General features: G+C 41.7%; 1 protein-coding gene and 1 long non-coding RNA gene across 2 annotated transcripts in view; one reads left to right on the top strand and one right to left on the bottom strand.

Moving 5' to 3' along the window:
* Nucleotides 1–515: 515 nt before the first annotated feature.
* The window catches only part of zgc:113223 (uncharacterized protein LOC541424 homolog), a 20650-nt gene continuing 5674 nt past the window's right edge, over nt 516–15491 (bottom strand). Inside the window, exons 5-8 of the mRNA XM_063200565.1 lie at nt 3097–3192; nt 2676–2804; nt 1932–2093; nt 516–623 (exon numbers count right to left, since the gene is read on the bottom strand). Coding sequence (XP_063056635.1) covers nt 516–623; nt 1932–2093; nt 2676–2804; nt 3097–3192 — 495 coding nt within the window. The remainder of the gene's footprint in view (nt 624–1931; nt 2094–2675; nt 2805–3096; nt 3193–15491) is intronic.
* LOC134450669 (uncharacterized) lies at nt 10803–14360 on the top strand. The gene is made up of 4 exons (XR_010035142.1): nt 10803–10933; nt 11856–11947; nt 13280–13363; nt 13525–14360. It is a non-coding gene; the product is annotated as an uncharacterized LOC134450669 (long non-coding RNA).

Here is a 15491-nt window from a genome sequence, read left to right on the forward strand (position 1 = left end):
CGAAAAGCTCCAACTGCTTTTTTAATTATTATTTTACCTTTGTTTAACCAGGGAGCAAATCACATTGCGATAAATATGTTTTTTTACAAGTGATCCCTGGCCAAGGCTAATGTACACTACTAATGTGTAGGAACAAATGTTTATGAAATGGCACAGTATGCGGTTTATGAAATGGCATAGTATGCTGTTGATGAAATGGCATAGTATGTTGTTTATGAAGTGGCATACTATGTTGTTTATGAAATGGCATAGTATGTTGTTTTTGAAATGGCACAGTATGTTGTTTATGAAATGGAATAATGTGTTGTTTATGAAATGACATAGTATGTTGTTTATGAAATTACATAGTGTGTTGTTTATGAAATGGCACAGTATGCGGTTTATGAAATTACATAGTGTGTTGCTTATGAAATGACAGTGTGTTGTTTATGAAATGGCATAGTATGCGGTTTATGAAATGGCATAATACAGTAGTGTGTTGTCATCTGCTCTGCATAGTACAGTAGTGTGTGTTGTCATCTGCTCTGCATCCTCCATGAATTTCTCAGACTGAGGAGTCTCTTCTTCCTGACTATTTTCTTGATTCGAGACAGCTGTGCCGACGCCAGACAGATCATACAGAGCTGTGGGAATACATGTAGAGGAGTCAAGAGATTATCACCTTTATAGTCGCTTATGTTTCCACCCTTGAACAAGCTACTTCATTTTGTGAATACACTGAACCACATGGTGAACCATAACCTAATTGACTCCATAACACTGTCCTAAAGAAGGCAATCATGTCGTTACACGTGGGCCTTGCTTTTTAATATGTCCATGTAGGACTTGTGCTAAATATAATGAAGACATTTTTAATTTGGAGTGCCTTAGTCAGAGACTTTTTTCTATTTTTTTGACTTTGGATGTACCATACCTTGGACATAAGAACATCGAAAACCCAAGAAGTCCACAATCTGGATAAGGGCACACCATAATATTCTACAAAATCAATGATTCTTAACAGTAACCTAACAGTTACCACAGAAACATTCTCCACTTGGGACACTGGCTCCGGCTAAGGCACTAAGCCATAAACGTGGGGACCTGGGGTCGCGTCCTATCAGAGGTCATTTACCAATCCTTCCCCATCTCTCTCTACCTCTTCATAACAACAACACTGCTATGGTATTACTGAGAGATTAAGAGTGTTATAGGGATAATTTATATATTTATATATACAGTATATATATATATATTAGCGCTTTTTTTGCCTTTATTTTGGACAGGACAGTGGAGGAGAGACAGGAAATGAGTGGGGAGAAAGAGACGGGTAGGATCGGCAAATGACCCGGGCCCAGGGCTGGACTGGGACCGAAAAGTGGCCCTGGTATTTTTGGCATAGATCGGCCCCAGACACGCACAGGCCACTTTCATACTATATCTTGACTGGCTGAATCCCCTGTCTATATTGACGATGGATCAATATGCCTCCCCCTCTAATTTGTGGGCCAATACAACAACAACAACAACAGTATAGGCCCCTGGGGACTGTCAGTCCACCGGGAAAATGCCCTGTATGCCAGATTACCAGTCCAGCCCTGCCCGGGCCGGAATTTAACCCAGGGCGCCAGCGTAGTAATACAGTGCCCTACCGTTAGGCCACATCAGGGCCAGGGATAATTTTTATTATAACATTATATAATTAGACTTCGCTCTACATTTGTTAGCCCTTTTAATTATTAGTGTATGAAATAGAAGCCAAACGTTCAACGGAAGATGTGTCGTTATAATTTTAGTGACATTAAAATCATCACATTATTTCACGATGACTGTAGAAGTCGAAATGTAATCCAGCCATGAAATAATAAAAGACAAAAAGGATTTTAAGTGTGCGGACTCTCCTTCGTCTGTGCTAAAGGATTAAAATCAAAATGAAAAAACAAATGCCCCACCTCTAGGCAGACGAGGCCGATGGTGATGCCTCCGACCAGGAAGAGGTGGTTCTTCCCCCAGCGCACGATCCTCTCCAGGCAGCCCGTGATGAAGATGTCCTCCCTGGCCTCCTCATCCTCCATCCCCTGGGTCTCGTAGCCACACATGGTGTTGAACACCGCCTTGAACACAGACACAGCAATCAATCACAATGGTGTTGAACACAGACACAGCAATCAATCAGTCAATCAGAGTCAATTGTGACTTCAGAAACAGCCCAGTGAAGGGACATCAGTCAGTTTTGGCATAAAAGCAGTAGTTGCAGTTGTTGCCTTACAAATAATTTAACATCTAACACGCACGCACGCACATAAACACACATATGGGCGCACACACACACATGTGCGTGCACACACACACACACCTGCAGCATGAGAAGGGTACTCCGCAGGCCTCTAGGCTGGGGTTGGTCTCCTCACACACACACACACACACACACACACACACACACACACACACACACACACACACACACACACATGTACTAAACACACACCACACACACACCACACACACAGACACACACCTGCAGCATGAGAAGGGTACTCCGCAGGCCTCTAGGCTGGGGTTGGTCTCCTCACACACACACACACACACACACACACACACACACACACACACACACACACACACACACACACACACACACACACACACACACACACACACACACACACACACTCCATAGAGTCTAGACCTCTCACCTCGCTCTTGTTCCTCCGGCAGCATGAGAAGGGTACTCCGCAGGCCTCCAGGCTGGGGTTGGTCTCCTCACACTGGAAATACACATTACTATGCCAGTCCTTATGAGACTCCACTCCACAGCACTGGAACTGCACACAGAGGACAGGAGAAACACATAATGCACACACACACACACACACACACACACACAAGAATGATTGAGAATGATTTTCCAGGTTTGAGAGGCCTCCTATGATGGTACATCCTATATGATGATTCACTTTTAGGAAAGTGTTTCTTCTAATCTCAGAAAGAACACCAAGCACATATGTTGAGTACAAACATATCTTCTGAACTGTCCTACGTAATAAACACATTTTTATTTGGAGTGCCTTAGTCAGAGATTGTTGTTTTACAACATAGTAATAGGTTAGATCTTACCTTCTTCTGTATGAAGTCAATGACGTTTTCTAAGTCCAGATCGTCACGGTAACGCACTATAGCCCTCATCATCAGCTGCTCCGTCCTCTCCAAGACCTGTCAGTACCGTGGAGTGTTATTGCAGTACAGTGTAGTACAGTACAGTACACTTTACTTGACGCCGGTGTCGCATGTCATTACAGTGTCATAGTAGTGTCATGACACAGTCATAGATAGGCCTAAGTTATAAACATTATGTCCATGTCATAAACAATTGATGACTGTTGTGACATTCAGTTATGGTAAATACTGTCTTTTCCATAACTGAAAGGCCCACAGTCATAACATGTTTATGACAAGGACATAATGTTTATGACACGTGCATAACTGTGTCATGGAACTTTTATGACACTTTATTATATGGTTGTGACGTCATCTGTCGAATGCTCCATTCATTTCAACGGGGCTCCCCAACGTTCGGACGTCTGTTATTTTTCGATAACGGACGGGTTGGTCTATAACAGACCGCTGTCAATGGCAACAAGACTTTTCACTGCTAAAGCGACTTTTCAACAAGACTCTAATCAGCTGCTGTGATAGACAGCACCCGTTGTCCTGGCTACCGCTGTCAATGGCAACAAGACGTTCACTGCTAAAGCCACTGGCTTGTATACAAGTCAGTGGCTAAGGGACTGTACGTTATTTACCGGGGGGGGAGGGCTGGTGCGCTGGAAGTCCGGTCAAAAAAAAAAATCATGGCCCCCCCCCCCCCCCCCCATTTTTTCCCCCTGGCCCTCCCCCCACTTCAATTTTGTTTTCCCATGGCCCTCCCCCTACAGGTAAAAAAATAATAATATGTAAAATTGGTAGATGAACAACCATCATGAGAACAGTCAGAGTAGCCTACATCAAGGGCGGTTGTCTGCACTATTATGTGCTATCGATATCAGTGGATACCTATGAGAAGCCGCTAGAATCTACCTCTGCGGCTGCATGGGATGCCTTTTAACTCCACTGTCACCAAGACAAATTGCCTTCACTATTGTTTTTACGTGTTAAGTAATAATAATGATAATAATAAAAACTTCCATTTCAATACCAATGTCCGAGTTGTTACGACTGTAAACTACAAAGTGGAGAGAGTTTCCCCACCGCAGCTTCAATATTTCCCTGCTCGACAAGCAGCGCCTTTCACAAAGTACGTTTTACATGTTCAGCACAGTAGCGAAGCCAGGGACGCAGGAACTGGTTTTGACCAGGGGGTGCTGTGAAAAAAAAATCTGTTTTTTAGATGCAATTTCCTGCGTTCTAATCAATTTTAGGGTGAGGAATGGCGAATCACATCTGAATAACTTCCTCATGTTTTATGTAGCCTAAACAAGGATGGGTAGATTTAGCCTACCTTTTTGTTAAACATCTCACTTTGACATTATTAATTTAAGTTCTTCTTGCGGAAGAGAAAACGCGCACCTGATGTGGAAGGTGAGGGCGTGTTCAAGAGCAAATCGCGCTGCCTTGACAGTTTGTCTCAGCATGGGCAGTGTGCAATGTGTGAAATTAGAAGAAATGCTTTGACTAGGCTATGCGATGCACTCGTGAGAGGTGACCGGGCTTTCAAATAATTTAGATTTGCGACTGTGGATCTCAAGGTGCATCTCGATCAGGACCCCTGTCCTGTCTCCCAGACCGCGCATAAAAGCACGCACGCACACACACACAGGCATAGCTCTACCTTCCCGAATGTGATACACTTTGACGGCCAAAGAGTCCGGGATGTGATCGGAGCAAGAAGTAGGCTAAGCGCCAAAGCAGCTCGAGCCATTGCTGGCTATTGATACAGGGAGAGTGAGAAATCCACCTTTAGTTTGCATTTAACGTAGGCCATAGGCCTATTTAAGACGCATTAATAGGTGGTGCTATGGTGGTCAAATCAGCAAAATGGAACAAATTGCCAAAACAGAACCAGTACAACATTCCAAAACATCCAACAATAGCACAGCCATTACACATCGCGGCAATTCAACTTTGACAACTGATGATAGACAAGCCAGGCACACCAGCTGTGCTCTCCTTCAGATTCACCCCATAGCCAACTCCGAGGCTAAGCTAGACTACTTCACCAGCAACAGGCAAGACCTAGCATACCAATACACGCTTCTACGAATCCAATCTCCACAGCAAGAAACAAAAGTCACTTCTTACCTGACACGATGCACAACTTTGGTGACATTCCCTTCTCCCGTCACGCTTTAAATGTAGGCTACACAATTCCTTGCTTAGTTGGTCCGTTTTTGTTCACCAAAGTGACGAGACTTCTCTTCACAACAAGTTAGCTCCTCCAATGGTTTCAAGACCGTATATGATGCATGGCCAACACATCGCCGTTAATACCACTGTTATTACTGACACCACAAGCTAAACAAAACAAAATCTCCCGCGTCACTGCACCGTTCTACCAAAGTACGTCTAGGCCTAGGTAGGCCTACTGTTCATTCCGGTCTGGTTGGGGTCTAAAAGTTTTTTGAACACAGATGTAAAGCACACGGCGGTGCCAATAAATAAAATCATGACTTACCAGTTGTGACCTGACCACCAGTTGACTACAACACCTCTCCAAAATTCCTCTGGAAATGCCCATCCAATTCGTTGTCAAAACTTCCCAAACTGTTTAGCCCATATAGCTCACCTCAGCTAGTTATTTGCTCACGGGCATTTTCTATGATGCTCAATGTTCCCGTAGCACTAGTAGTCCAGCAGTTAACTGTCAAAATAGCCCAGAATAGTTCACTTTGGTATGCAAGCATGAAAATTGGCACAGATGTTCATTAGAATGTACTCTATCAGCTCAGGGCGTTGGCCACACAAAAATCCAAGATGGCCGCCATTTTTCAAGATGGCCACCTTCTCCACTTCTAAATAAGTCTAAGAATAGTTAAATTAGTGATGCAAGCATGTCATTTGGCAAAATTGTTCATTTGAATGTACTTTTTCAAAATATGGTGTTGGCCACGCAAAATCCAAAATGGCCACCGTTTTTCAAGATGGCAACCCTCGCCACTCGCAAATAAATCTAAGAATAGTTAAATTAGTGATGCAATCATATAATTTGGCAGAAATGTGTCTTTGTATGCACTTTTTAAAAACAAATGGTGTTGGATACACAAAATTCAAGATGGCTGCCATTTTTCAAGATGGCCACCCTTTATGATGCATAGAGAGAGAGAGAGAGAGAGAGCACTTTCGCTCATAAACCCCAAACAATTGGTGCCTTCTTGGCAGCCTCCAGAGCTGGTCTGTGAATGTGAGAATGAGTATGTGCTCCACAAAGGCCAAGTGCAGAAGGTATTTCTAGTGTAGTCTGTAAGGGTTTTACCATTACGGAAGTGATAAAGCACCAAACTTTGCATGGTGTGTCTTTAGGGTATTAAGCTGTAATTCTAGCCTAGGAGCCATCGGAAAAAAATAATTCTACCATGTCATATACAATGTCATGTTGTGTAATGCATTACATTGTTAGCACATGACATTATACTTAGCTGACAATGTTAATATAGTCCCAAACCCAGCAGAGATGAAGCAATGGCAGTTGTAGCCTGCTTGACAGATTGATGAAACTACAAAAATGTACATAGTGTGAAAGTATGTGTGATAGTGGGCATACTGTGCTTACATGCTTGGCAGCAAATGTAACATTGTGAACGATTTTAGAAGATTCTTGGTTTGAATTAAAATGAGTATTTCCCACACTAAAACTATGGTAAGAATAGACTGCTGCTAATGCTCACTCAGCAGCATCTGAATGGGGAAGTGTCAGTGCAAGATGATGTCCAAGGTAGCAGGTTCTCCATCCTCTAATTTCCTTAACAGATATTTTGTATTTGTATGAGAGAGGGTAAAGGACAGGATCTCTCCATATGTATGAAAAACCCATAAGATCACCTAATTCAACATTTTCACAAGTAGCATTGTGCACATAGTGAGTGCACTTCAGTCATCTTTAGAATGGTATTACAGATTACTCAATATACATGTAGGCCACAGTATGTCTTCAGCTCAAATTAAATGGAAATCATTTCTAAGTAGGTGTTGAGTAAGTAGGCAGAGGTAAACTGTTTTTTTCAAGTCCTCACCTAGTACTTGTGTCACAAGTTGTATTACAGTTAGCTCAATAATCATTGAGTAGCCTACTTCAATTGCTACTTCACAACTGACAGCTGATGGACAACATGTACCATAGGTCTTTGCCACCCTTACCCATAGGAGAAATATCTATATAAAACAACAGTTCTCATATGGTATATACTATAAAAGTAAATCATTACTGGTACTCATTACTCATTTTCTTGATATGCAAGGCACACAAATAGTCTGGGAGGAAGGATAGTCTACCATAGATTGTGAGTGGTAATAGTAACACAACTCATTCCCACTACACCATTTTGCATCATATTGTACATGACCTCAGAAGGCTCCACATGTTTCAGTTCTACTATGTAGTTGTACAGTACAATGCAGTGCAGTACAGTAAAGTACAGTACAGTACAGTACAGTAGCATACAGTACGGTGCAGAATAGTAAAGTACAGTACAGTACAGTACAGTTGCATGCAGTACGGTGCAGTACAATACAATAGCATACAGTACGGTGCAGTACAGTACAGTTTGGTATATCACATTACAGTACAGTAGAGTACAGTACGGTGCAGTACAGTACAGTATGGTGTATCACATTACAGTACAGTAGCATACAGTACGGTACAGTAGAGTACAGTAGGCCTATAGTACAGTATGGTAAATCACATACAGTACAGTACAGTACAGTACGGTCCACAACAGTACAGTACAGAACAGTACAGTATATCACATTACAGTACCGTAGAGTACAGTACAGTACAGTAGCATACAGTACGGTGCAGTAGAGTACAGTACCGTACAGTATATAACATTACAGTACAGTACAGTATAGCAGAGTACACTACACCACAGTACAGTATCTTGATGACGTTTGGGCTAATTTGACAGGTGTATCCCTCCAAAGTCAATGGGATTTCCACATGTTGTTGTTTAAAGTTTTTGAAATACTTTTTGAGTGTGTGAGAGAAGTAAGCCAGGCTGACATGTTTTAAACAAAGGACCACACCCACAAATAAAAAATGAGCAATCAATAAATCAAGTGGTTAGGTAGCCAACATATCATCTAGGTTAAAGACCAAAGTAGAACATAAAACAGACATGTTACCATTTTGCATATGTCAATATACTGTATGTATGTTGTATTGTATATTGATTATTCATAATTTCCTAAGCATAGAGGCCCCCCATCACTCCATAGTACACTTGAGATATACATATCTGAACACAAACCATCATACATTTTAATTTGTAATGACCTTATAGAGGTAGATAATCCAAGCTGTCACTGACACTTGATATGCACATGTATTCACTTGATTGATATGAAAATTGAATATTTCAGTTGGGCTCCTAGGCTTAAATCATTGATCAAAAATTGATCATTGATCAGAAATGCTTTCTGGTGAACATTTGTGCCAAATTGCATGATTCTATCCCTAATTTAACTCTTCTTGGCCTTATTTACAAGTTGAGAGGTAGCCATCTTGAAAAATGGCAGCCATCTTGGATTTTGAGTGGCCAATGCTCTTTTGTGAAAGAGTGCATTCTAATGAACATTTGTGCCTAATTGTATGATTGTATCATTAATTTAACTATTCTTAGCCTTATTTACAAGTGAACAGGGTGGCCATCTTGAAAAATGGCGGCCATCTTGAATTTTGAGTGGCCAATGCTCTTTTGTGAAAGAGTGCATTCTAATGAACATTTGTGCCTAATTGTATAATTGTATCATTAATTTAACTATTCTTAGCCTTATTTACAAGTGAACAGGGTGGCCATCTTGAAAAATGGCCGCCATTTTGGATTTTTGCGTGGCCAACGCCCTTAGCTGAAAGAGTACATTGTAACGAACCTCTGTGCCAATTTCTATGCTTGCATACCAAAGTGAACTATTTTTGGTCTTATTTGCTCCGCTATAGCAATAGGCCTACAGTGAAAGAGAGTCAGCGCGGGCAATCTACAGTAGCTGCACCTGATAGTTTTTTGACTACAGATACACGCTTCAGTGCTATAGTATGCACCGGGACCTTGCATCGCAAAGCGATGTGTTTCAGAGCATTTATTATTATTATTTTTAAAAAGAAATAAAAATAAAATAAAATAAATTCGGTTTTTTTCCCATGGCCCTCCCCCTAACTCCGATTTTTTTTCCCATGGCCCTCCCCTCCACCTAATTTTTTTTCATCATGGCCCTCCCCCCCCTACGCACCAGCCCTCCCCCCCCCGGTAAATTACGAACAGTCCCTAAAGCGAATGTTTCATATCACTCCGCAGGGGGTCCGGTCTTTTGTCACTCTAATCAGCTGCTGTGATAGACAACACCTGTTGTCCTGGCTAGCCTACCTAGCTGTTGCCTAGCGGTGTTCCACAACGGCACTGTTTTGTTTTGCGCAGCAACAATCTTAACATTAAATAGGTCTAAAGAAATGTCCCCGCATGTGTGAATCATTTAAGTATATCCATATAATAAGCGGGTTAACTTTTGGCGAGTCGGTCGCTTTGTGGAATAGCAGCACTTCAGAGAGAACAAGACCCCTCCGCTCCGCGTCGGGGTCTAAAGATTCTCTCTGTCGTGCTGCTATTCCACGGTAGCGACCTTCTCGCCGAACGTTAACCCTTACGTAATGACATGCATATCAGAGAGATTCTAGAATGAGAGGGGACATATGGCGGCCATCTTGGTGACGCCTCCGGGGTGCTATTTCGCGATTAAGTAGACCAGATCTGAGAGTCAATGGGAAAAATGAATGGGGAAACTGAGTATAGGACGGAGGGGAACCCAGCGGTTGTGAAAACCATATGGTTGAAACGACCGTGAAAAACTGATCAATCTAGACTACTTGGTTGTGTCATACGAGTCAAAATAAAGCTTTTTGAGCCACTTTTCTCACGGTTTTTTTGACAGAGCGCAGGCGCAGTAGTTCCATAACGGCACGAGAGCAACGGCTTTTCAAAACTGAGCATGTGCATAATTTCGCGTGCGCCGATGCAGCCAGATGATTGGATCACTGGCAACGCAGCTCAGCAGGCACATTGGCTCTTGTTACCAGGAAGGCGGGAGATGTGCGGGTAGACGCCATATTTGCGTTACGAATCTTCACCGTTAATTTCTATGTACCTGTTCTATCTCCTCTTACTAGAATATTTCTGTGCATATGACACCGACGTCAAGTAAAGTGTTACCATGTTGTCTTATTGCAGTGCACTGTATCAATCCAGTCTTATTGCAGTGCAATACATCGACCCAGTGGTATTGTAGTGCACTGTACTGCCCTACAAAGCCAAAGTGCAGTAACTACATATTTTGTCAAAATTGAGTTTAAAACGAAAATGATCTTCATAACTCCTCCTTTATCTTGTGTAAGCCTTATGGTCCAGATGTGTCCCATTTTAGAGACATTGCTATGCATATGTCATCTTTGCAGTCAAGTTGCAGTAACTACAATATCCAACCTACAGTAATACCTAGCCAGGCGAGTAGTGTCTCGCTGCGGCCCGCGGGAAGGCGTGGCTATGACATCAGTCCCCGCCCATCAGGCACAGGTGCATTCTGGGATTGCTTAGCCCGATTGATGCCAGAACTGTGTACCAGAAACGGTCATAGAAATAATCCCGTGGGTGAAATTCCGCCAAAATCGGATGATGGGGAGAGAAAGTGAAGAGAAAACATGCCACTCCGAGGATACCAATCTTCACGTTTTGTTTCATGAGGAAAATGACTAAAGGTGAGCGTTACGTTACAGTTATTTTCAGGGACAACAATGATGGCTCCTACCTAATTTAACTGCACATTGCTAAATTTAGCCAGACGCAGGCCACGTTCAATATCGGTATTTCTGATTAATAATGATGTACTTCGTGTCATTTGTGTTGTATTTCTCTCATTTGGCAATATCAAACTATATATTACAAATTTGTCAAATATATGGGAAGTTTAGTACTTCGCTGGCGCTAAGGATAACTGAGTGGCAATAATTTAGCCACTTAGCAACCATGTGGTGCAGATCCACTCGTAAACAAGGGATGCAGCAAGGTGAATACGACGTGACCATTGCTGGTTCTCAAATGGTGCACTTCTGCATATGGCGTATTAATTGCGCACTGAAAGATAGTGCCAAAAGAGAACAGGCGCACCATCTGAGACACATAGCTCACATGAGCTCAGAGGGCGCTACTAGTAGCCAACGCAGTCAAACAGAATTAGTAACCGTGCCAGAACTTCCACTGAGCTCTATCCTCCTTATTAAAAACATGTTTGGCTGTTGTTATAGAGTTGGGAAGGGCTATGTTGACTTGCACAGTAGACCTCCTGACTAGAATAGCCATGCGTTTGGTGTAGTAGTAGAAAGGCTATGGTAGTAGCTTGCACAGACTAGCAGATGGCAAGGAAGAGAGGCAAGAATGCCCTCCCATTTGTTTTTGTTTCAGATAAACTGATATCATAAAATAACTGAACAATTCAAAGAACATGACTGGCTATAGTTAGTTGTGTGCCTAGTGTCAAAGTGGATATGGATTGTTTTGTATGCTTCTTTCATAAAAGGTAGAAAAGATGAAAGTGGACGAGTACTGTATAATAGACAAATTCTGTGCACATTTTTTAAATGGATTTGTTTTTCGTTTTTTTTCCCCTCTACATCCTACCAGGTTTCTTACAACAGATGGACCCAAGGGCCTGGATGACGGAAAACTCCAGAGAAGGGACCTTGAATTTCTCTCCATTAACCTAATCACACAAGGTTAACATTGCTTTCTCGCAATATTAGTATTTAGGTTTAATGTGTAGTTGCATTGCTCATCAGTTACAATATGAACAATATTAGTCTGACTGGTAGCTTGCAGTGTAGAAATGTCATGATTTGACTGTCATTACGTTTGCATTGATGCAAAGTAGACAATAACTTGACATATTAATATGAATGCATCAGGGAAGAGATGTGTGTGGGAAATACTTTATTCTGATCGCCCAAATCATGAAAACACAACATGTCACAGAAGTGAGTGTACCCCTCACATTTCTGCAGATTTGTAAGAATATCTTTTCAGTGGACAATGTTTCACTTTGAAATTTCACTTTGACACAATGAATAGCAACCTGTATACAACTTGTACAACTGCTTTAATTTGTTGCTCACTCAAAAAAAAAAAACAAATACAGCCATTAATGTTTTAAACATTTACCCACAACACCAAGATAAACAAATCTGCTACCTGAGTTATCGGACTGTTGCAGAACTGTTAAATCAAGCATGCTATGGGATTTTAACATGGGATGTGCTAATTTTGGTGAGGTACATTTTGTGACATTAATGGCTGTATTTCAAATGATTTTCAGTGAAGCAATGTGGGGTTAGGTGTCCTTACTTAAGGGCACTGCAGTTATGGATAGAGGTGTAAGGAGAGGTAAGGGGGGTATTTGAACAACCCTCTGATCTTAAGACCACCTCCCTAACCACTAAGGCATAGGAGAATGTTCAATACATGGTTGTGCAGGCTACTCCCCATGTTCTATTTTTGTTGCTCTCATTTTTATTGTCTGTCTTTTATGCCCTGCAGGATATTGTGCCTGTTTGGGTAAGACAGCTACATGGTTTAACCAACAGGTGGCAGTATGAGACCAGATATACAGTAAAGACAACTGTGACTATTTTCAAGACTTCTGTATGTACTAGTCTAGGGGGAAATTATATGGCACTTAAGAAACAGAAGTGTCATTGGAGTTGTGATGGGCCGGAAAACAAAACATACCCTCTGTTAATGTGATGTAGCAAACGATTGTATGAGAGTTAGTATGAGATATTGGCTTCGATTTCCCTTTTAATTTCATTACAAAATACTCTTGCACAGTTGACACCCATATCAACGAAAAGAAAAGACTGGAAAAGCATAAAGCTGACCACAGTCCAAAAACTTATTTTGTTCGGCTGCTATTCATTTTTTGTGTGTGTGATTTTGTTTGGCTGCTATTAATTCTTTGCTTTTTTGTACAGGTGGTACATGTGTATAATATATTATGATACGTATTTGTAGTACATTTCTCTTGACCTTTGACTGTCTATTTATTACAACAGATGAAGAGCCTCACTTCAGGATCTGTATAGCAGAGGAGGACGTGTAAGCTGTAAGGCGTTAAGTTCTGCCAGGAGGATGAGACGGTATTCAGCTCAATTATTCTCTTGCATTAACCAACCAATCACTGTTCTTGTTCTTAGGCACACCCTCTCCCTTGTATTCTCATTCATTTACCTAGAGCCAATAGGATGCCTGCCCGCTCATTTATAAACCTTCTGTCTATCTCTGCTCTTCCACTGACTAGAGTGCGCAGGTGTCGACGCCCCCACCGCCTCCACTTCAGCCTCCACTTCAGCCTCCATCGCTGGCCGGTCCTCGTCCCACGAGGAGGCTCTGCGAGGCGTCCCTGCTTTTGACGCCTTGCCACCACAAGGATTGTGAGAACCACCACCTCCAGCCACCGTCACCATTTGGTCCCCGTCCTGGGGGGGTAGGGGGGTAGCGCCCCCCGCCTTACCCATCGGCAGGATATGCGCCCTCTTCATCTGAATTATTCAAAGCAGGCGGGGGCCTACGCCAAAGAGAATCACTACTGCATACTTCAGTGTCTCAATAAATATCTTAAACTTTAATTTGGTCTATCGAGTCTTTCATGGTAGAAGTGGAGCTTCTCCCTATTCCCCCTCCCACAAATCCATGAAAAATGCACTTTTATTGACTGTGGAATTGGACTGTGTAACTATTTTGTACACAAATGTTATATGACCCACTCTTGCACCTTTATTGCTAATCACAGCTCCTTGTCTACCTCTACTGCACTGCCACTTATATGACTGAATACTTAAAGCCCGGCCTCTGGACTGTACAACAAAGCTTTAGTAGTCTATGCGGATTGAACTGTGAATTACTATTGGTCTGGACTCTGTGCCACATGGCTCTGTCTGTAATTCATCTTCTTATTCCTGTACATACGTGTAACCCATCCTAGTTTTGTATTGATGACACAGCCTATTGTAAATACTAACCTGATTTGCCGTAGATTGTGTAGTGTTGTACTAGCAGTAGCTCTTGTACTATATTATTACTTGATATATATTGCTTTTTTGCATATGGGGGCTGTTTCAAAACTACATCTCACTGGACTTGTATAGTGGCAGTGTCTGTGCTGCTATGAGTGAAATGGTCACAAAGAACATTTTGTCTCAGGACTGTTTTAGTGTGCTTCCATTCCATGTTCCATTATTTTGCAAACTTACAGTATTCCTTTTGGACAATTAAACGAAATATCAAACCTAGTTTATAGTTACAACAGATATGTAGTTTGATATAGTTACATCGCGGCTCATTGAAATTGTGCTGCCTATTGCCAAATTTCATCTTGAATATTTATTTGATCTTGAACACTGCTATGTAATAGACTAATATAACTAATAAATTAATAGTATGGCCTACAGTAAGATTTGCAGATAAAGATAGGCATCTTTGCATCATAAATGTAGCCTACATACATTATGTAAATTTACATCACTAGTCTATCTGGAAAGTCGAATTGGCAGACGTGGGGAAGATCCATCTTTTCGTGTATTGAAAGTGCATTTTTTCCCAGTCATAATGAACCGAAGAATTTGATGGTGGTGGTAAGTGAAAAAGGGAACCTTTGTAAAAGGAAAGCATAAATTATTGAAATGAATTACTAAGAATATAACACACTGCGCCTTTAAATTATTTTTGTAACAATTAATTGGGTAGGCCTAATGGTGTAAAATATGTTTGTGATGGGGAAGAAAACATGCCATTGGTAGCTAACCATAATTTTAAATTTCTTTACAAATGCTGACATAGCCTAAAATGTCATACTGGATTAAGTTTCCTTTTATTAAAACTAGTCATACGTTAAATGCGTGCAAAGTTGTGTGATGCTTTAAGTGCTTAATAAAAGCACAAAAATGTGATATCAGCTGTGATTTCAGAGTGGTTTTAGCGATCAAAATACCTACGATACTGCCCTTGTCTTGGATGTGCGGGCTTGATAACGAATGAATGTAGTCAGAGAAAGAAGTTTAGCCACAGACCTCTATGTGTTGCGCCAGAGAGAGTTTATGGGTAATACGAGAGAGGAATCTCGCTACTTTTTCCGGGTGGTACTGTCCACTAAGTGGCGCCATCCAGACAGCGCAGAGGAGCGCCAAGGAGCGCAGAGGCTGTTGAAATGAATGGGGTCGCATGGAGCTCAACCACGATGCTGCCATTGCTTTGGGAGAGACTTGGTAT

Source organism: Engraulis encrasicolus, chromosome 6 (assembly GCF_034702125.1).
Source record: "Engraulis encrasicolus isolate BLACKSEA-1 chromosome 6, IST_EnEncr_1.0, whole genome shotgun sequence".
NCBI lineage: Eukaryota > Metazoa > Chordata > Actinopteri > Clupeiformes > Engraulidae > Engraulis > Engraulis encrasicolus.